Source organism: Ostrinia furnacalis, unplaced genomic scaffold (assembly GCF_004193835.3).
Source record: "Ostrinia furnacalis isolate ACB-3 unplaced genomic scaffold, ASM419383v2 OfSCF0780, whole genome shotgun sequence".
NCBI lineage: Eukaryota > Metazoa > Arthropoda > Insecta > Lepidoptera > Crambidae > Ostrinia > Ostrinia furnacalis.
The window spans coordinates 139,418-163,987 of record NW_021131019.1 but is presented as its reverse complement, the minus strand read 5'-3'; the positions used below and the strand labels follow the sequence as shown (position 1 = coordinate 163,987).

Genomic DNA, 24,570 nt, shown 5'->3' with positions numbered 1-24,570 from the left:
TCTTTTGCTTTCATTTATTGTTAGTCAAACATAACTACGCTATTATAACTTCAAAATATGATTTACTAAAAAAAAATTCAAAATCCTTTGGTAAAATTCCATACAACTTGATGTGGTACAATTTAGCCGACTAGGTGATAGTGCTTTTAAAAAATCGGTAAAAAATATAGCTTATACCGAAAAATGTTTCAAATAATTGTAATCCAGACTAATTTACGCTTCTAAATAATATATTAGAAACACCATGTGATTAAATTTAACAAAATTACAAACTTAACATGTATTGTCAAAAGTTACTTGAAAACAATGAAAAAATACTTTGCAAAATAAAACACACGTGTTTGTTGTCACGGCAAAAACCACATGGCCGATATTAATTGACTTTAGTTGTGTATCGCTAAGTGTTGCAATTACAGACATTCAATAAATACTTTACGAAATATGAGGGTGGTACAATTTACCCGGCGGTACAATATACCGAACTCTCCCCTATATTGAATCTTCTAAGATATATGTATATTTCATCGATTTAGGGAAAGAGGTCTAATTGGAACTGGTCTAAGAATAAGAATCTCTATATGTACTGAATTTCAGGGCACAATTCCTTAGAATGGGATGTCAACGTCCTATGATCAATACTTAATTACTTATACATGTTTCTTGGAAGGAATAATATTATAAGAAGGAATATTATTTAGCGGTTGAGAAGTCGGCTATTAATACGACGACAAGAGACCTGACGGCATGACGCTCATTCCCTGGAAGCAGGGACATCCTCTTGTGTGGGACGCAACATGCGCGGATACGCTTGCTCCGTCTCATACAGGAGGTACCTCCCTTGCTGCAGGCGCGGCGGCGGCCTCGGCTGAGTGCTCCAAGCGGCGCAAATATGCAGCTCTCAATGAGAGTTATATATATGTGCTGTTTGGGGTTGAGACTATGGGACCATGGGGTCCAAGCGCTCGTTCCTTTTATAAGGAACTGGCAAAGAGGTTCACCGAGGTGACCGGTGATCAAAAGGCTGGCAGCTCTTTTGGTCAGAGAATTAGCCTGGCCATTTAACGTGGCAATGCTGCCAGCCTTTTGGGCACCATTCCTGACTGCGGCGCTGGGGGTGAAGTATTTTTTATTTTGTAAATAGTTTTTATAATTATTAATTTTTAAATTTTAGTTTTTAAGTCATTTTAAGTTAATGTATTATTATAAAATTTATTCTCGCTATTAATTATATTAATATTATGCTGGATGTCACTTTGGTCTCCACACAGTACTCGACTTTGTGTAATTAATGATACAATCTGTTTGTAATAATTTCTTCCTCTACTTGTCGTGTCGTCAACTCTAACATAGTCATCATCATCATTTCAGCCATAGGACGTCCACTGCTGAACATAGGCCTCCCCTAATACTTTCCACGTTGATCGATTGGTAGCGGCCTGCGTCCAGCGCTTCCCTGCTACCTTTACCACCACCACTCTAACACAGTGTCAGCCCAAAACTCTGCTACAAGAGTGGCGTTTATACATAAGTAATAATTTAGATGTTTTCTAGTTGGAATAAATATTTTTCATAAAAAATACATACAAACACATTTTGATGAAAAATAGCAATACATAAAGTTAATGTTAGTTAATCAATACATAACACACAGTATTTAGCTAATGTGCTGTTCGTACATAGACACGCTCTGTAACATATAAACTTTTTTATTAAACTCTGTATACACTCTACATAGATCTACGAGTAATGTCAAAAGTGAATAGTGAAGCGCACACGCCACCTCTTTGATCCAGTGCCGATAGCGGGTCCTCCATCGCTTCACAAATTCAGTTTCAGTCTAGGACGATGTTTACTCGGCAGTTGAACGGTTGACGAAACACAAATTTTGTAAACACACGGCCGCGTGTTGCGGACTGAACCGCTAAAAAAATTGTTTTAAAGAAAACTGAACATTGAATCATTATCATTGTCAGTAATGATTCTTAACACGAAAATGCGCCAACATTTCCTTTCAATTACTTACTTGAAAGAAAATAAGTTACTTGCCAAGTAAAACCCCAATACAATGAATTAGTAACAAAATCTAACTTAAATATTTTCATCTCTATATTGTTTTGTGTTTGTTGAAAAATTACAGCAAATAATACCTATACCTACGTCTTGCGTGAACAGAGATGCTCTATTAAAGTATTCGTATAATATCTAATTCGCTAACTTTGTACAAATGAACAAACTCTTATCGTGATACATAATATTGGAGCGAACTAAACCCACCCACGTTGCATTCAGGATGTTTAAAAATCCAATCTCCCAGACTGAAATAGCGCAGCGTATCAACAGCGCATCGACATTGAAATCTATGACGTCACGGATGCATTCACTGACTGATTAATATTTTGGATTGGATTACGAAAACATTATCCAACTGTGAATAGAAATGTAGAGTGTTCTTGGCAGTGAATCACAAGCTCGGGCCTGATGCATAGTATTGACTGGTTTTTAGTAGTTAATAGATTTAATGATTTAGTACGTTACGTTTGTTGCTAATTGCTAATCTGCTCTTGAATGTAGATCGTATATTCTTTAAAATACATTTTTTTTTTTTTTTTTTAAAGATTATTACCAATTTGTATTGCCCAAATTACTAATAGTCCCATTAGCCCCTCGTGGTAAGCTAAATAAGCTTGTGTTACGAGTGGGCTCAATACAATAGTCGAGCGGCGGTGGGATACATATACATACATGTATTCTTTTAGTGGCTGTGTAATGATGGTTACATCTGTGATTGTTACCTGACAGGTACTTACACCGATTACTCTATTGATCTGTCTAAGAACAAATATTTATTACATTAATAAAATAAACATACATAAATACACTAATTTTAAATGACAACTCACAGGACTAGGTTTAATACAAAATTCACAGATGGGTTTCACAGATTTAAGATCCCGCTCCGAACTATCTGCCGTATATTTCACTGCACTGGTTTCACAGCGCTCTTTACTTAGCCAAAGGCAGGTATCTCTGCATCTCATGATTGAAATCCGTCAAATGGACCCCTTTGCCTAGGTGAGTGGTGCCCGTTTTTAGCTGATAGTATGCCCGGGAACAGGACGCTGTTTTGGGAAAACTTTTGCTGCTTTGCTTTTGTTGTTATGTAGTTTTATCAAATAGCTGGAGCGGAGATCATGTATCGTGATCTTTCCTTTTTGGATGTGTTAGCAGTTAGTAGTAGTAGTTAGTTAGTGACGAGTAGTTGCAAACTGTCTGAACTAGGATTACAATTTTGGTCAAATATATTTTTTTAATTCGTTATGTAAAGGCCCTCGCCCACGGTGACTTTTTTCGCGCGTTTCGTAAATGAGCGAGAGTATCGCTACTAACGCGCGTTAGTCGCATTTGCAACGCACTACAGAAGTGATGCCAACGCGCTACTAACGCGCAGCATACAGCAGCGCGACTGCATCGCTACAAAAAGTCGCTGTGGGCGAGGGCCCTAAACGCGTTTTTCCCTTGAAAGCGATTATGGAATTCAATCCGCATGTCAATTTGAAGTAGCCATTAAGTGGGTGTAATTGTATACAGTAGTTTAGAGTTAAGCCTTGGCATGACTAATGAGGATATTGTTATGAATTTCCGAATTCAAATTCTTTCAAATTCAAATTCAAAACCAATACAAATGAATTACCATTTTCAAAGGCCATGGAACGAGTGTATCGAATCCGTTGACGTTTCAAACACATCGCTTTGATAGATGAACTAAATTAAGGCCGGCTCTACAGGTTGGCCCTAATGTTGGTTCCAACGCCACTCGTCCAAAGTGTGTACTAGAAAATAGCCTGTCTCTACGTTCGTGACAATATTGTTTTCTAGATCCTCACGTTGGACGTAGCATTCATGAGAATGAGACCAACATTGGGGCCAACGTTTGCAGCAAACATCGCGAAATTCATTCAGCCATTGAAAGCATTCGCAAACATTCAGCACATACATCAAATTGATGGGTTTACACGCTATTACTCCTAACCTTGTACTGTAGATGTGGAGCCAAAAATAAAATTGCAGAACTACATTTTAAAATACTAGTTATATTTATAAACAGTACCAGCAAATAATACCTATACCATTTACCGGATTTTAGCCTGAAAATTTCACGGGTTTTTACTATTAATTTAATTTGCTACGATTCGGCGAATATCACCTACAAAATTGATTGAAATGTAAGGACTAAATTAGATACCTACTCAGACTCGAAGAAGTTGTAGGTAAAAACAGATTTGAAATCTATCCTTACTTACTTATCTTACATAACAATTACTTTGATGGCATTTAATTGAGTCTCTACTATTTGTTACTACTCGTAGCTATTGGGTTTTTAAAGTTTACTATAGCAACTCAGTAGCTTCTCATAAAAGTAGCTAATAACGAATAATACTCGTTATTACTCAAAAATATTAAGTCACTTCTGCTTAAGCCAAAATCTCGTGATAAACAATCCAGTTCGCAACTGGCAACACTTTCGCCGCAAGCATTCGTTAGTGCTGCAAAGTGCAGCATTCGTTTCGGATTTAAGTTCGCCACTGCATCAGGACTGATCCGTTCTTAATGCTTTTCAACAGGGTTGCCAGTGTTGCAATTTGGAAAACCATTAAATTTTAGGTCACTGGCTATCCCATTCGGATATCTGATTAAAGATATTGCGGTTTCAAGACAGTAAGGTGAAACCTGAAACTATTCAACCTTCACTGGTTGGGTTTCCTTTGGATCTAGATCTTAGCTATACAGGGTTATTGTGGTGGAAAAAAGAGGTGGAAATTAGTCCCGTATCTCGCTCGAGCTTTTCACTAGATGTCGTTAAAGCGTCGCAACGGCATTCCATTTAACTTAAAACCTCCTTTTGTATTTTGAGAAGCCTTTTAACACTAAATCCTTTTTTGTTTTTGTAAACTATTTAGAGCTAGTTAAACTACAGTTTTTCCAATGAATTGAGCTTCAAATAGGATTCATGTTTTTAGAGCATCCTTAGGTCCACGTAATAAATGAATGAAAGAAAGAAAAGTATTTATTACAAACAAAACAACAACTTCTGACTAAACAACAGACATCAATGGCATCTGCTCAGTATAGATGACCCACGCTGAACTGTCCCGCCAAACTCAATGACAGAGGGGCGCTACCATCGTTCAACTATATGGTTTCCAACATGGCAAAAATCGGAACCAGCGATCCGGTATTGACGGTGGCGCCCCACTGTCAATGTCATCGATAGGACAGTCCAGTATTTTGGAACTATAATAAGCCGTGACTGCAGGGAGTAGTTGCAGCCCAAGGTCCTACTAGTGGTACTACTGGTAGGACCGTGGGCATTACGAGGTTAAATATTTTTATTTCCTTGTAATATTTATGTGCTTTATGTCTTTTTTCCGTATACTTTCTTTGTTCTTAAAGTGATGTTCATCGTAATAAATATTTCTTTCTTTCTTTCTAATATTATTATGTTGTCTCGTACTCAAAGTAAAACTTTAACGTCCGTATTCACAAACATTATATTATGAGGTCTCACAGTGCGCGTGGACGCACAGGGTCACACACGAACCAATCACAGAGCTCTATTCAACGCTGTGCGTTCACTTAAGCAAGCAAAGTTTGTGAATACGGGTGTGTCAAATTATTTATTTACGACCAATGTGTTTCCTTGTACTCATGTTCAGCCCTGCATGCAAGAAAACTTGTCAAGTTGCAAGCGCACGCCTCGACCGACTAATGACTTTGGAACTTAAACTTCGACCGGCTCACATGACACCAGTTTGGTATTGAAACAACTGGATAAGTGGCTAAAGCGCTGTGGATTTACTACAGGAATTTACAGGACTGGTACATTAGATCGAGCTTATGAGGTAGCTATAATTTGTAACGTTGGTTCAGTAGGCTTACCATGAGTTTACGTTAGGTGAGCTCGCTAGCGACTGCGTAAAAAAATTACATTAATTGTATGACATATTGTGCAGCGCCCCTAGCGGCTACTTTCAAGAAACAAAATCTTCATAGAGATTTTTGACGTACTCGCTAGCGAGCGTACCTAACGTAAACTCATGGTAGGTACATTGTGTTTCAGTCTTCAGGACCAGGATTCTGGAAATGAGACGTTTGGCATCCAAATTGGAAGCTATTATGTGACTAAAGCGCTGTGGACTTACTACAGGACTGATAAAATCGATATAGAGTATAATTTGACTATAATTTGTAATGTTGCTTCAGTTGTGCTTCAGTTCTTCAGGACAAGGATTTTGGAAAAGAGACTTTTGCATCCCAGACGTGCGTCAAGCTAGGTACCTACTACTCGTACTCGTATACTTACTAATTTATAAAGCTGAAGAGTTTTTTGTTTGACCGCGCTAATCTCAGGAACTACTTGCTGGTCCGATTTGAAAAATTATTTCAGTGTCAGATCGTCCATTTGTCAATGAAGGCTATTCCTCGCGGACGAATTCGCGGGCAGAAGTTTTACGAAATAAAGGGACATTGCGTAACTGTTTTTAGGGTTCCGTAGTCTTTCGATATGTCTGTCTGTCTGTCGAGGTGTTGCTTGGAATCTATTGGCACTAGGAAGCTGTAATTTTGTGGAAGTATGTATATTNCAGTGTACCGTATAGATGCCCCCATTAAAAGGAATGTAGCTAGTTTAGAAGGACCCTGTATTATAGGCTATTTTTCACGTAGGTAGCAGTTAATTAAAGTACACGAGATGTACCTACTAAGTACTTATGTCGTTAACGCAGACTCTTAGAAAATTGAATTCTTCGAAGTTTCACCCATTATCGTGAGAGTGCGGATTACTTTGAGGGTGTTTCATTTCACCATTAAAAATAACTTTGGTGCAAGCGATCTCTTAGGGAAAATTAGTTTGATTATGAATTATTATAATGTGGGCAGGGTTACTAGGGAAGCACTACAAAGGATGAAGTTAGTCCTTAACTCGTTACGGAGAGGCAAAATTGCAAGTGAAACTTTTGACAGTGTGTTGAACGGTTACTGACTGGGACCGTACGGGGAAATAGTAAGGTTTTAATTAATCGTTCGTTCATTTAAACGAAATTCATTGAACCAGAAAAGTCTCGCCTCTGTTCAAAATTATGGTTTTGGCTGAATAAGCAGTCGATATTGCCGCTTTGAAAAAATGCGGGGGATTCGATGAAATTCTAAAAATAACTTTTATCAATATCAATACAAAAAGGTTCATTGCTTGATGAACTAAATCATAAAAGCTGTGAACCATTGCCGGCATAATTTCCTTGATGAATAAGGCAAAGAGCACAATTTATTTCAAACAAAATAGGCAGAGAAATATTTATTAATCCTAAAGCTGAGGTAATGAAAGAAAATTTATTCCTCATTCAAATACAGAATAACTGAATTCCTTTTAATTTAGCTTCAGTAGGTGCTTGCCTAAAGTGTCTTAACGACTGATTTCGTAAAAAATATTCATAACTTTTTGAGGGATTTTATCAAAAGGAAACGAAACCAAATTTTACCGAAAATAGGTACACGAGCCACTTGGAGCCACTTTTGATTCCCTCATATTAGAAGTAGAATAATTATATAGGAATAATAAATAAATAATCATTTAAACTTACATATTTTTCTGCAGGTTGAGGAACGTGATAGAGTCCCCGTATCCAGTGAATGCGTCTTCGCTGATGTAGGTAATGTTATTGGAGCGAAGATCCAAGTGACGTAGGCGATGCAGCGGACGAAGCGCCTCCGAGGGGATTTCGTGCAGCCGATTGTCTCCGAGACGGAGATATTGAAGGTTTTCTAAAAAAATGCAATCGAAAACATAGAAAGAAAGAAACATTTATTGCAACGGACATCACAAAAGACAAAAATGTTTTGGAAATTGTTGTATATACCTGTAATTGGCAAACATATTTAAACTAAAACCTTAATATGTGTTGTATGCTGTGAATGTCTTAAATGTGTTTTGCTGTTGGTGTACCTTTATCAATAAATAAATAAAAGAGGTAAATAAAAAAACCCTAAAAAGACAGAGGTAACACATAAAATAAACAATGGAAGAGAAAGTAAACTGAGCAGTGGCATCCTGTCGCACAGCGATGCCCATCGCAATGGGACCCCACTCAGCATATGCCGTGGCCCACGGTGAGGAAGGCCACGACCCTGGTTTTCAGTGTGCCCCATGCTGAGTGCCACATAGAACCTCTTCCTTTTTTGAAGTCGGTTAAAACTCTCACACAACAGATAAAAGCTGAATTCATTCTTTTTTCAGAATGCCACGTAGGCTGGCCAGCCCACCGTTAGAATTTTAATTAGAAAACCCGTTTTGAATTTTAACTAGCTGAAAGCTAGAATGACTTCGCACAATTTTGAATACCTGTACAAAGTTTAGAATGTTTTGTATTCACGGTATGTTAGGTATTCGTTATGTTAGTGATTACATTATAACATTATGCATTTCTAATTACAGTTCCGTGAATATTTTAACTAGAATGAAAACAGTTCTCATATTTTAATCAATGTTTCCACAAAACGCAACGGTTAGGTACAACTAAAATTGTTGTATTGTTATTTACACAACCTTTAATAACAAATCACAGCAGAATAGTTTACATTACGGGAAAACAAAGACAAAGGCTGTATTTATAGTCGATTTGAAATATCGCATCTAAATATTGTTGGTAAAACCGAATCGTTTTCTCAGATATCAAAGATGCGAAGGCAGAATACATTACCTTCCAGTCCTGAAAAAGCTTTCTCATCGATCCTCTGAATTAGGTTTCCTTCGAGTTCCAAAGAGTTCAGAAATGTCAGATGGGAGAACACTTGAGCCGGCACTTCACGCAACTGGTTGTGTGCTAACCCCAGAGAATCTAGGTTACGCAAACCTGGAACAAATTTGCATTAATTATGAATTCCGTTCAGGTTTTATTTGAGAGTTGAAGTTGCTAATTTTGACGAGGATTTAATGAAATGCGACGGCACTTTAATGTTATGTCGGCGAAGTAATTTCGGGACACGTTTCAATTTGCTTTGGAAGTTATTCGGATAGTTACAAGTGTTTACTTAGGGAAGACGTTGAATTTTATACTTACACTAGCTGACCCGGCGAACTTTGTTCCGCCCTAATGGCAATAAATAAGCAGACTTTTTTTTTAATTTCGAACGGGATACAAAGTATCCTATGTCCTTCTCCTGGCTCTAAACTACCTCCCTGGCAATTTTCAGCTAAATCGGTTCAGCCGTTCTTGAGTTATAAGCGAAGTAACTAACACGACTTTCTTTTATATATATAGATAATCACGAACACTTTAACAGAGATTTAGATATTTGTTTGTACTTAAAAGTTGTCGATTTTTTAAAGCTCAGCTGCTTAATTAATAACATTAGGTTTCTGGGTATTATTTAAAGCAGTGTCTGCAAATATATCCTCTTTCTGGAGAAAAACATACTAATCAAAACATAGCGAATAAGAATTGTATATAAATGCTTGGCTTTCATTTCCTGGAAAAAATATACCTACGAAAGATGTCGACTTTGGAGTAACTAGAGGTTAGTGGTCTGAATTTGAAATTTCAGTAGTTGTCGATCGATACACGTGTATACATACGGTACACTATACGGTATTTGGTACAAAATATAAAAACCGAATAAAATATCTCAACTCAATACAAAAAATCAAGTTTACGATATTATTTCAGTAGGTATCCCAATAGACGGTATCTTTAGAGAAGTATACAGGATGTTTGGCGGAAGGTTAGACAAACTTCGTGGGTGTACACTTGTACAGGTAAGGTCATTTTAAGAATAAAAGTTCGCCCATTTGACTCTAAGTGCCCTACTTTTCAACCGACTTCAAAAAAAGGAGGAGGTTCTCAATTCGACCCGTATGTTTTTTTAATTAATATTTTTGTTTTTATTTTTTCAAAATTCTCACGAAGCTCACTTAGGGTAAAATGGGCGAAAATTGTATTTTTAAAATGACCTTACCTATACACCCAAGAAGTTTTTCTTCCGCCAAACACCCTGTATAATAAAAGTAATAATATAATTTATTCCTAAATCATACCGGCGAAGTCTCCTTCCGTAATGGTAGCGATACGGTTCTCCTGCATCTCCAGTTTCTTGAGGTTCTCGAGCAAGGCGAGCGCTTTTTGCGGCACCGCCGTCAGGTCGTTACCACCAAGATTCAGTCGCTTCAGCTTCCTAGGAACAAGATAAACGGTTTAGCGCCATTGCAATGCATTTGAAAGTTTTTGTGTTTCAGCTTTCGTTTTAAAGGACTTGAGAATTCTTTGACAAAAACGAGTACCTCCTTAGGTAACATTTAAATAGGTTTTTAGAACTTAAGTAATCAAAACATTTTAGATTTTCCATATTTTGATATTCTGCCTAAATACTCGTAGTACTCGTAACATCAATCACAGACAAAATAAAATGTAGGTATATTTCTAGTTGGAAAGATAAATTGTATTAATACTGAGAGTACCTTTAGGTATAGATACTCTTAGCAATCACAGACCTCTTCATTGCGAATTTGATTTAACAACATCAAAAAGCATCTTGTATATTTCCTACGTGAGTTTTCTTGACAATTTTCCCCAAGTATCGGCATGTCGGTGAGCAACGTCCAAACTCCGCGATCTCATTTCTGCCGCCATAAAACTTTGAGCAAATTGTACATTTTGCGACGCAATTTGAAGAGCTCGTGCAGACAGATCCGGCTGATTTGACTTGTAATTTATTCCTCCTAGTTGCCAGTACCTCTGACAATATTTTTGATTAAGATACTTAATACGTTTACAAGTAAATAAATGTATGAAGTTAATTGGAATTCCTTATAATATAAATCAATAAGACTGTAGAAATACGGTAAGTACCTAAAAGATCAAGATGTTATTCAAATACAATAGACTTGACAATAAAAAAATCGATTACAGTTTTTTTTTCGAAGAATAGTCTTGTTTACAGGGGTTAACAGGGGGGACTATGAAACCGTAACACAAATTTTTAGCTAACCACGAGGGCATGGTTAGCTAAAAATTTGTGTTACGCTTTCACCACAATAGTCCAGCGGTGCCGAGCGGTTCAAACCAGCGTTCATTGGATCTGACCCGACATCTTTGGGTTATTGTCGCTTCTAACAACAAGCTACAACAGTAAAAAATGCTTAACGTCCAACTAAACTATGAACTTATTTATTTAGTGTCTCATTCCACGCAAGTATGTTTATTTTGTAAGGGCTGTAGGCATTCCCTTTCATTGGTTTTGTCGTATAATTTGATGTTGACCAGTTAAGTGTGACACGCTTTGCTTTAAAACCGTTAGGGACACCCGGCTCCATACATGCTGGTGTTAAACAGTCGTTTGTTGAGACTGTAACGTACTCGATCGTAGTATTTCACGTTTCATTGGACAGCGTGTGGCTTTACAGCAAACATTTTGTTTTCGAGTCGATAATGTTTAGAGACCACTTCGAAACGAACAGTTTTTGTCATTCCATTTTACTGTGTGCTTATCCTGAATTACATATAAAACTCCTCTAATATCTCAAGTTAATGTGCTACGCTTTGCGATTTTTTGTAGTAGGTACCATTATTGTTGTTTCGAGATTTTTTATCTTTCAATAAAATGTAATGGGCACTTTACGTGGCAAGTGCGTGTATTTTTGTGTATAGATACTGTGCCTGTGTAGGCCGTAAACGATTATGATATGATGTTTTTTGGAAAACAAAATATTTTCATAGTTTTAAATCGTCAGTATTTTTGTGAATTTTAAAATCAATAAATTTTACGCGTAGTATGAAGTTATCGGGAGACCATTAGAAACAGACAATAAATATGTAGTTTGCAAGCAAAATCTTAGTTATTTTAATTTGTTTCTTATAGGTACGTATCCGATTATAAATTGCATAAAAAGTCCCTAAGAGTAACGTCAAACTTGGGTATTTTTAAGCAAAGTTGGTGAAATTGCAATAATACAGCTCTTAAAACGTAACCAACTTAACTAACAGCTTCAGTAGAGTAATACAAGAAAATACCCAACATAAAATGCATTTACGCGGTCTTGAAAGGTATTCCAGAAGGTACTTACTTCTCGAGCCCCTTGAAAGCCTCGCCGTCGACGACAGATATCCTGTTCTCGTACAGAGTCAGGATCTCCAGCGTGTCTAGCCCCATAAAGGCGCGGTTGTGCACCGCGGTTACCTTTGAACAAACAAACATATTGTAGGTATGTACTTTTATATAATAGGTACATACCTAGTTTATAGGTACTTGTATTTATTGAAAGGTTTTGTTGTGTTGTGCACTTGGTCTTGTACTTATTATTGGAAAGTTAGGCTGAGTTGCACCAGCTAACTTTGACCGTAATTATGACGATAACCGGTGTTTTTTTGTAAGGAGTTTGACAGCTTATTGACATTTTGTCAAAGTTAAAGTAAGATGGTGCAACCCAGCCTTAAATGAGTGTAGGAGAAATGTTTTGTGAGGACGATACGATTACTTTATTGTCGGTTTTAGGAAATGAAGCTCAAATGTTTAGTTAAACTCAGCGTAGATTACAAACATTCTTGAGTCGATATTCAAGCATATGAACACATCATTATGCTTGGACATCCTTTCAAGATTGTGACCTTAGAGACTTCATCCTTTTATCCTCTTTTTATCATCCCGTATCATAAGCTCAATAAATTCAATAGACTAACTTTTGTTACTTAGCTTTTGAGAGTTTTCTGAAAAATTTTAGTTTTGTTGGGTTTAAGTTGGGTTGCACCATCTTACTTCAACTTTGACAAACGTCAAAAATCTGTCAAACTCCATACAAAATCGCTGGTTATAGTTATAGTTACGGTCAAAGCTAAGGCTGGGTTGCTGCACCATCCTAATTTAACTGAGACAAACGTCAAAAATCTGTCAATCTCCATACAAAAAACGCCGGTTATAGTTATAGTTACGGTCAAAGTTAGGTGGTGCAACTCAGCCTAAGCTGTAACTAACTAACCAACTGACAGGCAGATTAATTGAATACAGAACGGGTAGGTTTGAGGACTTTGAGGTTAAATATTTGATGCCATTTTGCTACTCCAACTCTAGCTGAAATGGTTGAAGTTTGTTAGCGATAAATTATTTTGTGAAAATAAGAGAATATCGTATTGGATCTTTAGAATAGTTCACAGTCCCAGGATATTGCTTTCGGTGATAATAGTAAATGTGATAATTTGTAAAAGCGCTTATCAATATTAACTTTCATTTATTTTCATAATCTAATGGTCTGCTACGAATTTATGTTTCTGATAATTCACTAAAATCACATGAATTTTTAAAAGCAAAAGGTATTAAACTGGGTTCAGTTTTTTTCAGGTGAGATGCAGGCCAAAAGCTTCTCCGTTGTAGGTAAAGAAATGTTTGTATTGCAATGGCTGCCTTCGTTTCATCACAAAAACTTTGATCATCTTCTTTTCAGCCACAGGACGTCCACTGCTGAACATAGGCCTCAATGCCTGCAATGATTTCTATTTTGACCGGTTGGTAACGGCAAAAAAACTTTATGCAAGTTAAATCACTCAGTAAATAATTACCGAAGTGTGAGGCATCGTGTTCAGGGATTCTCTTACACGCAATTATGGGAGTCATTAAAGCGAGTTAAATGAACACGGCGGGCTTAATGACTGAAGTCTTAAGTCAAGGTTTTAGGGACTATTAATAACAAAGATTAACATGCTACGGCGTTAACGCAACTTTTCTGTTGAAAAATATTTACATAATAGGTAATTCTGCTATCAGTGACGTGGATTTTGATGACTATTTTAATGGAAGACTTCTGTGACACGGTAGTTGTATTATGTTTGAGTGTAGTAACTAGTAATGTAATAAAATTAAAGCCATGATAGCCGAACGGTGAAGGGGTCGGACATCCTCTAAAGAGAGTTTTCCATTTTTCTGGCCATTTAATACCAAAAAGGGTTCCAGATGAAAGTCTTATGCCCATTTTCACCATCAATCCCCTAATTTTTAAGTGACCCCTATGGTAACACATAACAGGAATTTTGTTTTCATAGGTGTCACTTAAAAATTAGGCATTGATGGTGAAAACGGGCATTAAACTCTTGCATTCGAAATATCTACTCGTACGAGTATGACTCAATATAAAAGTGGTATAGATGCATTGTTCAGTCAAATATAAGAGTAAAAAAAACATACCTTGTTGTGGTTCATGTTCAAGATGAGCAAGTGGTTGAGATGCGTGAACGACGAGGTCGGGATCGTAGCCAGGCTGTTCTGGGACACGTCCAGTTGCGTCAGCTTGTTTCCTGTGGGAATAACGATTTGGTTAACAATTTTGATGATTTTCCATCTAAATTCTTTTGGAATAGTTCTATAAGACGAAAGCTTAATTTGTTCTGCAAAATTCCCGTCAACTCTCAAAGTTTATGTCCCTTAAGAACCACCTAAATCTTATTCAAAATTTTGAAATGCTTGATTTGGCATTGCTATAACTACGATCTGTATCAATGTTGTAACAGTACACTTTAAAATACGAGTTTAACATTTTTGTTTCAAAATTGCGCCTATTACAACTGTTTGAAATTATCTCAATATGTCGTTGCCTCTTCTTACAGTCAAAAATAAATTTTAATCACCAACTGCATGTCCTAATCAAATAACTTTCCTAGACCTACAGCGACATCTGACCCTTGTCATTAATCACAGTTAGACGGTGCAGTTTAATCAACACTAAACTATAGAGTAAACAATCTCGGAACACGAGCCCGATTAGATTATACAGGCGAGCTAACGGATTCCTGCATTATTAACCAATCAGCTGGAGTCAATTAAGCTTAGAATAGCGCAGCTTTCAGCTATCACATGCATATTGGATCAACGAATAAATTATTTGAAAACCATTGGAATTCGGACTCTTAAAGTGACTGGTTCATTTAATGAACCTACTTTCGATACAGCCTCCCACTGAAAATTAAATTTACATTTTAAAGAGCAGTTCTTTCTTCTGTTTTCATAATTAAGTCGTAATTAATACTGTTTATTTATAATTACTTTCATGTTACTTTTGTAAAAATCCAGATGTCGAATGAGTTGTTTTTTAATGTTCCCTAATAAACGCTAATTTCATAGTTAAGTACCGAATAGCAATATATCAAATACGCTAAGTACGAGAAGGTACGTGTAAAAACTCTATAATGAATACTACCTATACCTTTTTGTTTTAACTTTCAGATAAATATACAGTAAACTGGTGATTCAAACGCGCTATTTTTGACACATTTGGATTATCCCGGTTGTTTTTCTATGCCAAAAGCCGTTGTTATGTTTTGTCGCTTTCAGAATGCTGACATCAAAGCTATTTGCAGATTAACAGGCTTTGCCCGTCGTCCTGCTGAAATTGAGGAATGTTACAGCGTTTCATCACTGTCACGGCAGAGCAAACGGCATCACTCCGTTATTTTACTGGATATTTCTCTATGTTAGTGACAAAAACCTGCTATCCTTTTTATGTGAGTGACATTATTCTGTCTGAGTGACTTCATCCATAAATATAGCTTTTGTAAATTATGTACGTACACGCAAGTTAATGTTATTATTTATCGCCAGTAGTCTACTGGTGATCTCACATTCGTTTTAATTTAACTAATAGTAAAACTATGGCAAAATAAATGGCTGACTAAAGATCTATTTGCCACTTCTCCTATACATATAAATATGGTCCCTAAATGAGGCTTAATACATAGAAAGAGATAAGAAAACAAAACTTTGTACCTGCCTGTTACATTTTTTTTAATTTACAACTAGGTATAACCAAAAACGATGAAAAAAATGTATAATTATGTTGACGTACACCAGGAAAAATAAATGTTACATAACTCTTGTTTCACAACACAATGTGTCTGTCAAACATCCTTGTTAAACAAAGTACCAGCATAAAACAACGGGTTCTTGTGATGTATGTAATTTGGACAAAAGACACTGCTGCGTTACATTTTCCTGTTCCTAATGAATTGAAAAAATACGTAAGTTACATTTACCGCTTGGTTAGCTGTTAGCTTACGTTATTTATGATGTAACTACTAAATAATATTAGACTGGAGATTCGGGCTTAATAAATGATAGATAATTAAAGGTAAAATTAAACCAAATAGTAACAAACATCAATTAAAATAGCGTGTTCAGTTCACAACCGCAGTCTGCCCAATATTTTCCGATCATCGTAGCCACTACAGGGAATTTTCCAGCGCGTAATGAGCCTTGTTGGTTAATCCCAATTTGCATGAGTGAGCGATATAATTACACGCCAAATTGTTATGTTAATAGTTGTAAAGATCTGGCTATCATATCTGACGATTTTATTTAATTAGAATCTGGTAGATTATAGTCCGCTGACAAGAAAATTGGTTGATTTGTTAACAATCGAATGGTGGAGAAAAATATTTATTTAATTTGTGCTATTTTGCGTAGTTTAAGTATATTTATCCAGCAAACAAATGCAAAAACTTATATCTAAAAACGTAACCTGGCGCAGTCGGGTAAAAAATAATGTTAGATCAAAAGTGACATTTATTATCAACCTTCCATTGAATGCACTTTGACATCTGAAATTTCCAAACTACGTGTGAACTCTTACCGATAGAACTCAGCGAGGAATCTTCGATGACAGCCAAGCTGCTGTTGTGAACTGTAAGATGGCGGATGTCCAGGCCCAAGAAGATATACGCCGGTAGCTTTGCCAGGTTGTTGTGTCGCAGCTTCAAGTAGAAAATTATCATCGGTTTGGAGCGAAGTGTGTTCATAGCCTGCAAGCAAAACAATAATTTATTCAAATGTCGACGAATATTGTTTCCATGTGACTAATGACGTGAGCCAAGGCCAGGGCAAGGTCAGATTTGGTAATTGATAAATAATAAACCCCTTTACGACGTCAGTTCAAAAGCTTTCTGTTTAAAAAACAAAGGTGTTCTGAGGGTCTATTACTATAATATAACCTACTCGTGTAACAGGAAGGTTTATTATAACAGGAAAGTCGTTTGAAATCACGAACTATTGACTATCGTTTAGTTATCTCACTTTCGCTCCGTGTTTACACACACAAGCCTTACTTCCAAGGAGGTAAACTTTGTTTCTTGCAGCGACAGCCTCACCTTCTGTATGTGCTGCTGCTTTGTAAACTCACAGAGGATGTCGAGCCCGTTCTCCTTGACGATGCAGCTGCAGGTCGTCAGAATGTTGAAAGCGGGGCACTACTGCGTGCCTTGAGGCTCTGATCTAAAAGCCCTAGAGCAAGCTTGCTTCTTGCAGTTACAGCCTCACCTTCTGCATATGCTGCTACTCTGTGAACTCGCAGAGGATGTCGATCCGTTCTTCTTGACGGTGCATGCGTCATGCCGTCATGGTGTTGGGCGCGAGACACTGCTGTGCGCCCTGTGGATGTACCAGCCTCTGATCTAAGAGCCCTAAAGCAAGCTTGCTTCTGGCAGTGACAAGCCTCACCTTCTGTATGTGCTGCTGCTCTGTGAACTCGCAGAGGATGTCGAGCCCGTTCTCCTTGACGATGCAGCTGCAGGGCGTCAGAATGTTGAAAGCGGGGCACTACTGCGTGCCCTGAGGCTCTGATCTAAGAGCCCTAGAGCAAGCTTGCTTCTTGCAGTGACAGCCTCACCTTCTGTATATGCTGCTGCTCTGTGAACTCGCAGAGGATGTCGAGCCCGTTCTTCTTGACGGTACAGCTGCAAGGCGTCATGGTGTTGGGCGCGGGGCACTGCTGTGCGCCCTGAGGGTATGCCGGCCGCGCGCACAGCACCACGCAGCAGGCGACCAGCCAGCGCGCCAACATCGTTAGGCTACCTGGGAGGAGAATGGACTTCATTAGTGTATTTGTTAGATTTTTAAAAGCAATTAATTCATGGAAGGTTACTTAAGATAGTCCTAGCAGTATTCCCGTACTTAATATTTGAGGCTTATAAAGAGTCAGATAAATGAATAAAGGGTCGTGATGAACATTTTGTTATCAGTGCAGAAGTAAAGAGATGAATTTAAAAAAAATTTTGTAGTGTTGCCCTTAAATATTAATTCTTTTTTGTTTTATTATGATAATTTATATCATAATACCTAAATCAAAACAGAAATCTGTTTGCACAATTACTACACACTTTTCAGCTCTTGCTTACTCATTCTAGCTTCAACCTTCTCGTTGTATAATACAGACGAAAGGCAAGCAGGATAATATTTCAGCAATGACTTGCGTATCTCTAGAAAATCCTTGTACCCCAGCTGCAACAATTTTATAACGAATGTACAAGCAACCACATAAAAACACCATCACCTTGTTTATGAGGAGCGTAAAGCAGGAATTCTTATTTTTCTTGTAGAGTCGAGCCAAAAAAAAATACAATTATTTTGAACCTTAAACTAGAGACATAAAGGTCAAAATTTTCTGCAAAAAGTCTTCTTTTTGTGTTGTACAATAATAGCCATCTTTAAGTACTCGTATTTCCAACTTTTGTAACACAAAAAGTATCGAGTTAGAAATAATTTAAGTGCAATTCTAATTGCGTTTGTGAAAACAATATTTTTGGTGAGTGCCCCTTAATGAATATTTAAATTCTGTTTCCCTCCATTTTTCCTTATATCCGCCATTTGCTGATATTACGGGCTCCAAGTATTGTATGGGGAGCGGAAGGAATAGAAACGGCGGGGGAATACTAATAAACCGAATATGAATGGGCTCATCAAGTTAGCTTGCTAGTCATTTGATTATTTCTGACTGGAATTTTGGCAAATCCTATCATGACGTTTCGTTTATTTTTATGCACGTGGGCTATAATTTGCTAAAGTTTAAAATTCATTTTGTACCTACTGTTTTAGTAAAATTAGAATTCTGAAACAAAAGAATGTCGCGTACTTAACTCCTTGCCTCCATGGAATACCTACTTATGTTTTTCTTCTTGTTATATTTCTATTTCTTCAGGCCTCGTGTACTGTACATAATCTATAGAATTCAATTTGTCTCAGTTTCTTGATCAAAGCTTTAACATTCGACACAATTTCTATATTCTACAATTAAGTTAAACATTATTTGGACATGTAGTACATTTTCTGTGTTAAAAAGTAGACAACATTTTTAATAATGATAAAAGAGAACGGTTGAACAGATATAAATTAAAATAGCAAAACTTAGAAATGAAATTGAATAAACTTTACTGTGGCTTAAAGAAAACTTGGACTCTAGTCGTTAGTTTGAAAATAAAGTGATTAAGAAATAGCCTTGTCTGGCAGCCGTCCAGGTAGGTACAATTAAAGCAAACTTAATGGAGGTACTGACTTTGCAACTTTAGTTTCTTAACAACTCTATAAGACAGCAGAAAAAAATGCTAAATTAGACCTGGTAAAATTATAGTTTTATATTAAACAAATAATAAAAAACTTATTTGAAATAATATTTTTGTATTGAATAGCTCATTTACCGAGGAAGGCTTTAGGCTATATTATTATTTATTAATATAACATCACCTACAGTCAATAGGGGCGGAGCAGTAAAGAAAAATGTTGCAAAAACGGGAAATTTTATTCAAATTATTTTCACGCGAACGAAGTCGCGGGCACAGCTTAGTTTCTCGTATGTTCAAACTTTGTTTTCTTTCTTCTATCGATTGTGGTATCTAAATTGACGTCATACTTAAGTGGTGTCGAATCCGAAATCCGTCAGTGGTGCATCAGATATAGCTGAATCGAACTGACCGCGGCTTTACGCAAAATTACAAAAATATTATTGAAATATTTTCGGAAACATCAGACTAATTCAAGCCTGCAATTAACAAAACAAACTGAAAAGTATTTTTTTTTTCATGTTCCGAAAAACCCATTTTAAAAGAAAGAAAAAATATTTATTTGGTACTAAAAATGGAATTATACACATTGAGAATATGGATTGAATTACATTTAAAATGTCTGCGTACATATCCTAAAAAGTAGATAAAGGGTTTCAATTTTAAACGTTTCATTTGTGTAAACCTCGAATATTATTTCTCTAAGGTAATCCTGAAAGTTTTTTTTAGAATCCATTTACATCATCATTAACTCATCAACATAAATAAATGCTGTACTGTTCCAAAANCCCAAGTCTATTGTTGTGCAATTCAATAGCCCACGTGTGCGTGACACATTCTTGGCTGCATCCATCAAATATAATAAAAATAAAAATCCTGAAGAAAAATTGAACAGCAGTCTGCTCGGCATTGCGGGCAAAAGAGAAAATATCTACATCGTCGAACATTTGTCTCCAGAAAACAAGAACTTACATGCTGCAACCAGGATTAAAGCGAAGAAACTGGGCTACCAGTATGTGTGGATACGCAGCGGCAGGATCTTTGTGAGGAAAACGGATGGTGCCGACTACAAATACATCAGAGACTTTGACGCCTTAGATAAGTTAGATTAAGATAGTTATATAAACTTATTTTTTTCTGTATTAATATTGTATAAGTCTATAACTGCCTAAATTTCGAGGGTCTTAAAATTTACTATCAAAATGTCAGGGGAATGAGAACGAAACTTAATGATATCTATCAAAAAATTGCTTGTTGTTGTTATGACATAATAATGTTTACAGAGACATGGTTAATAGGTGATATTTATGACTCAGAAATTACTGATGGTCAATACACAATCTATAGGCGAGATCGAGCCACTAGTATTTTCAACTGTAAAAGTAATGGGGGAGGCGTACTGATTGCTGTGTCCAATAGGTACAAATCGCACAGATTATTTCACTTTGAAAGTTCGTGTGATGACGTTTGGGTTAAGTTATCGCTGACAGCTGGTAAAAGAGTTAGAGATATTTATGTTTGTACAGTGTATTTGCCCTCTCCCATCAACCACAGAATACTTGAACACTTTATCGATAACACAAACAGAGNCCCTTGGAACTGGAAGATTTCCAATCGCATGATTTGGCCGTGCCCGCCTATGACGTTGTGGAAGGTAATATTTTTTTATACTTTAACACTGCATCTTTTTATGTTGCATTATGTTTTTCATTCTTTAATTTTTATGTTATGTTCGCAGAATGTGAAGTGATAACAACGGAGTCTTTGCAAAGCTCTGGAGATGAGCCTGATGAAGATGACACGTCGACCGAGACCTACCCTGTCAGTCCCGTTGCCTCACCTATCAGCGGTAAATATTACATACTTTTACATTATTAATTTTATAATGCGCAAGAGGTTAAGCTAGTGCGAACCTTGGCAAGTTGCGTATAGTGACTACTACTTATTTAATGTGGTTATTTTATTTCATTTTTAGAGCCGCCGTATCATTGGACTCAAGCAGTTGCCACGAGACTCGTGCCTGTGGCAGCTGACTTCAAATTCACATTTAGGAAGTCACTCAGTAAGTATTTTTCACAATTCACATTAAAATCTTCGCCACTTCAATCTTATTAGAAGCTCTTTCGACCCGGAGGTCCTGTGTTCGATTCAATTTAACACATAAGTGGTTCTTCCGTGTTGTTTGTTTGTTTGTTTGTCGTACTTAGACTTAAAAATCTCCTTTTTATTGCATACTCTAAACAAATTGAATTATTGTTACAGGTACTGACAGCTGTCCGAGCTCTCCAGCCCCGGTCAAACCGGCGCCCCTGCCTCCTCTTGGCTCTACGCCGAGGAGGCAATCCCGAAGGAGACTTATAATAATCACAAAAGTTAAGAGAATTGACTTCGATGTGCCGGAGGAATAAATAGTTATTCCTCTAGCAGATCGAAGACAATTTTCTTAACCTTAAGTTAAGTTAATAAAATAATAAACTTAAGTTAATTTGTAACGTAGGTATTAAAATGTAAATATTAATTTGTAGTTAGTTTGTAAGTTTGTTATGTTGTATTTTTTTTAATTTCGTATGTGTATTGATTATATTATATTAAGTATTCTTAAAATATGTACTCTTTTATTTTATTAAACCCTTTCAATTAGAACATAGTAGGGTCGCCATTAAAGAAAAAAATGCCCATCAATGCGTTTTGAAGTTCGAAACTCCTCCAAAAATATCAATCATGGTATATTTGGAGTTAATTGACCACGTGCATCCATCCGATCCATTACGTGCACAATAGGTGCACGTAATTTATGTTATGAAGCCACTTTTAGCATAAACAGCATAATACTAGTGGCCGCCCGCGACTTCGTACGCGTGGACTTCGTTTTACCCCGGTTAGATATAATGTTGATAGATGGCGTTGACGTCGGTTAAAATGGAGAGCGGGCACAAAAACGTACGTCATGGCAATTGACATAGAAAAAGCCTTCGACACTGTAGACTTAAATGCCCTTAAAGATATTCTTGTGTCCAGAACCAATAAGACTCTGACCAATAGGATCATTAAAGTTTGCATGAATTAATCCACATGCGTCAAAATAATGGTTCGGGCAGCAAACCAGGTTCGTCACCAAAAGAAAAGGAGTAAAACAAAGCTGCCCACTGTCACCCCGTTTATTCACCATAGTAATAGATGACGTCCTTTAAACACTCCAAGAAGAAATATCAATACTCCGGCTAAATCAAGATTCGTATATAAGCCTTCCCATTTGCCTGCCGACGACCTTATCATAATAGGGACGAAACCAAGTCATCTGAAACTAATTTTCACGAGTCTCAAAGATCTTCTACTAACAGTGGGACTCAAAATCAACGACACAAAAACAAAAATCCTTCTCCTGAATTTCAGATAAAGACGGCCTCGTGAAGTATCCACGAATTTAGCCAAGAGTCGAAACTTATTAAAGACCTAATTAACGACACTCAAAATGTCTTTATTTATTCCCTACGATATTTTGACAAATGAAATAATATTTATTCCAGATAATTATACTGTATTGTCTAGTAGTGTGTAGTCGACCGACGTAGTATGTAGGCTTCTGGGTTTGTATTTTTATTTTCTGTAAAGTTATAATGTAACAAATGTATATGGTCTGGAAATAACTTGAAACAACGCCGCCTATAATTGTAATATGTTTGTATTCCCCTCAATTATTATCACCTTGTCATAGTGGATTGACCATAATCTTGTCATAAAAACAACAACAATTTTTTAGGTATTCATGCCTCTTCTTTTGTTTTCATTGTTGTTCTATTGTTTGCATAGGTATTCATATTTTTATCTCTTACCATTACATGTTGCAATCCTTATCTGTCTATGTGTGGTAATTACCAGTTACATAGAAGCTTCGTTAGTGAAGAGGTTTAACTTTCTTTTATGATTATTTACTTTACAATGTTTCCAACCATTTGTAGGTGTTCGTTTGCTTTTCGCTCATACCCAGTAGTACTAATTCGTAAGTCTTCAACCTAAGCTTCTGTAATACGTAGTTAATTCAATAGTTTATTCAAGTTCATGAATACGAAGTCAAATTCCTGTGCTAATGAATTTAAGAATGGGTAATTAAACAATGATAAGCTCTTTTTCTCAAAACTTACTAATGAAGCCTCGTAAGTGTCAGGTACTTAACTCTTTCACTAAATGTATTTGCGTCGTTAATTATCAATTATTATACTAACTACTTGTTTTCGTCATGCAATCTATGCATAATAAATCGTTTACCAATCTACGAAAATATAAAACGTCTTAACGTTTTTAGCAACAAACTTTCGGGGCTTTATACAGATTTCCCTTTTTAAAACTAGAGTTGAGCTTTTTGCAATGGGGGTAAGTGTATTCGGATGCGTTACGAAAATTTCAATGTAGTTGCGTTTCTTAACGCTGTAGAGATTTGTAAAATCATCTACACTGTACAAGTATNGAGACTCGTACCTGTGGCAGCTGACTTCAAATTCACATTTACGAAGACACTCTGTAAGTATTTCTCACAATTCGCCACTTTAATCTTATTAGAAGCTCTTTCGACCCGGAGGTCCTGTGTTCGATTCAATTTCCCACATAATTATGTAGTTCGTCCATGTTGTTTGTTTGTTTATCGTACTTAGAGTTGAAAAACTCCTTTTTATTGCATACTCTAAACAAATGGAATTATTGCCTCCTCTTGGCTCTACGCCGAGGAGGCAATCCCGAAGGAGACTGATAATAATCACAAAAGTTAAGAGAATTGACTTCGATGTGCCGGAGGAATAAATAGTTATTCCTCTAGCAGATCGAAGACAATTTTCTTAACCAAGGATATTATAGAATATCCTTGGTTAAGTTAATTTGTAACGTGTATTAAAATGTAAATATTAATTTGTAGTTAGTTTGTAAGTTTGTTATGTTGTATTTTTTTAAATGTTGTATGTTTAATGATAATATTATTATTAAGTATTCATAAAATCTGTACTCTTTTATTTTATTAAACCCTTTCAATTAGAATTAGAACATAGTAGGGTCACCATTCAAGAAAAAAATGCCCATCAATGCGTTTTGAAGTTCAAAACTCCGTCCTTTAAACACTCCAAGAAGAAATATTGTTTTTATTTCAGAAAAGGCCAAAAAGAGGAAAGCCAAAGCAGCCAAGAAACGCTGGCTAAGGAAATGGGCCATCAAGCCACTAAAACAGTTT

The 24,570-nt window shown here is 36.5% G+C and overlaps 2 protein-coding genes across 2 annotated transcripts in view; one reads left to right on the top strand and one right to left on the bottom strand.

The window, feature by feature from the left end:
• Kat60 (katanin p60) overlaps nt 1–24,570 on the top strand; it is a 144,645-nt gene that overhangs the window by 86,575 nt on the left and 33,500 nt on the right. The window lies entirely within an intron of this gene.
• Nucleotides 7,634–17,871, bottom strand: LOC114350040 (leucine-rich repeats and immunoglobulin-like domains protein 2). The gene is made up of 7 exons (XM_028300673.1): nt 17,690–17,871; nt 16,658–16,826; nt 14,221–14,330; nt 12,113–12,225; nt 10,088–10,224; nt 8,754–8,906; nt 7,634–7,818 (listed from the first exon to the last, which is right to left on the bottom strand). The coding sequence occupies exons 1-7, from the start codon at nt 17,861–17,863 to the stop codon at nt 7,634–7,636; spliced, it is 1,041 nt and encodes a 346-aa protein (XP_028156474.1). The 5' UTR covers nt 17,864–17,871.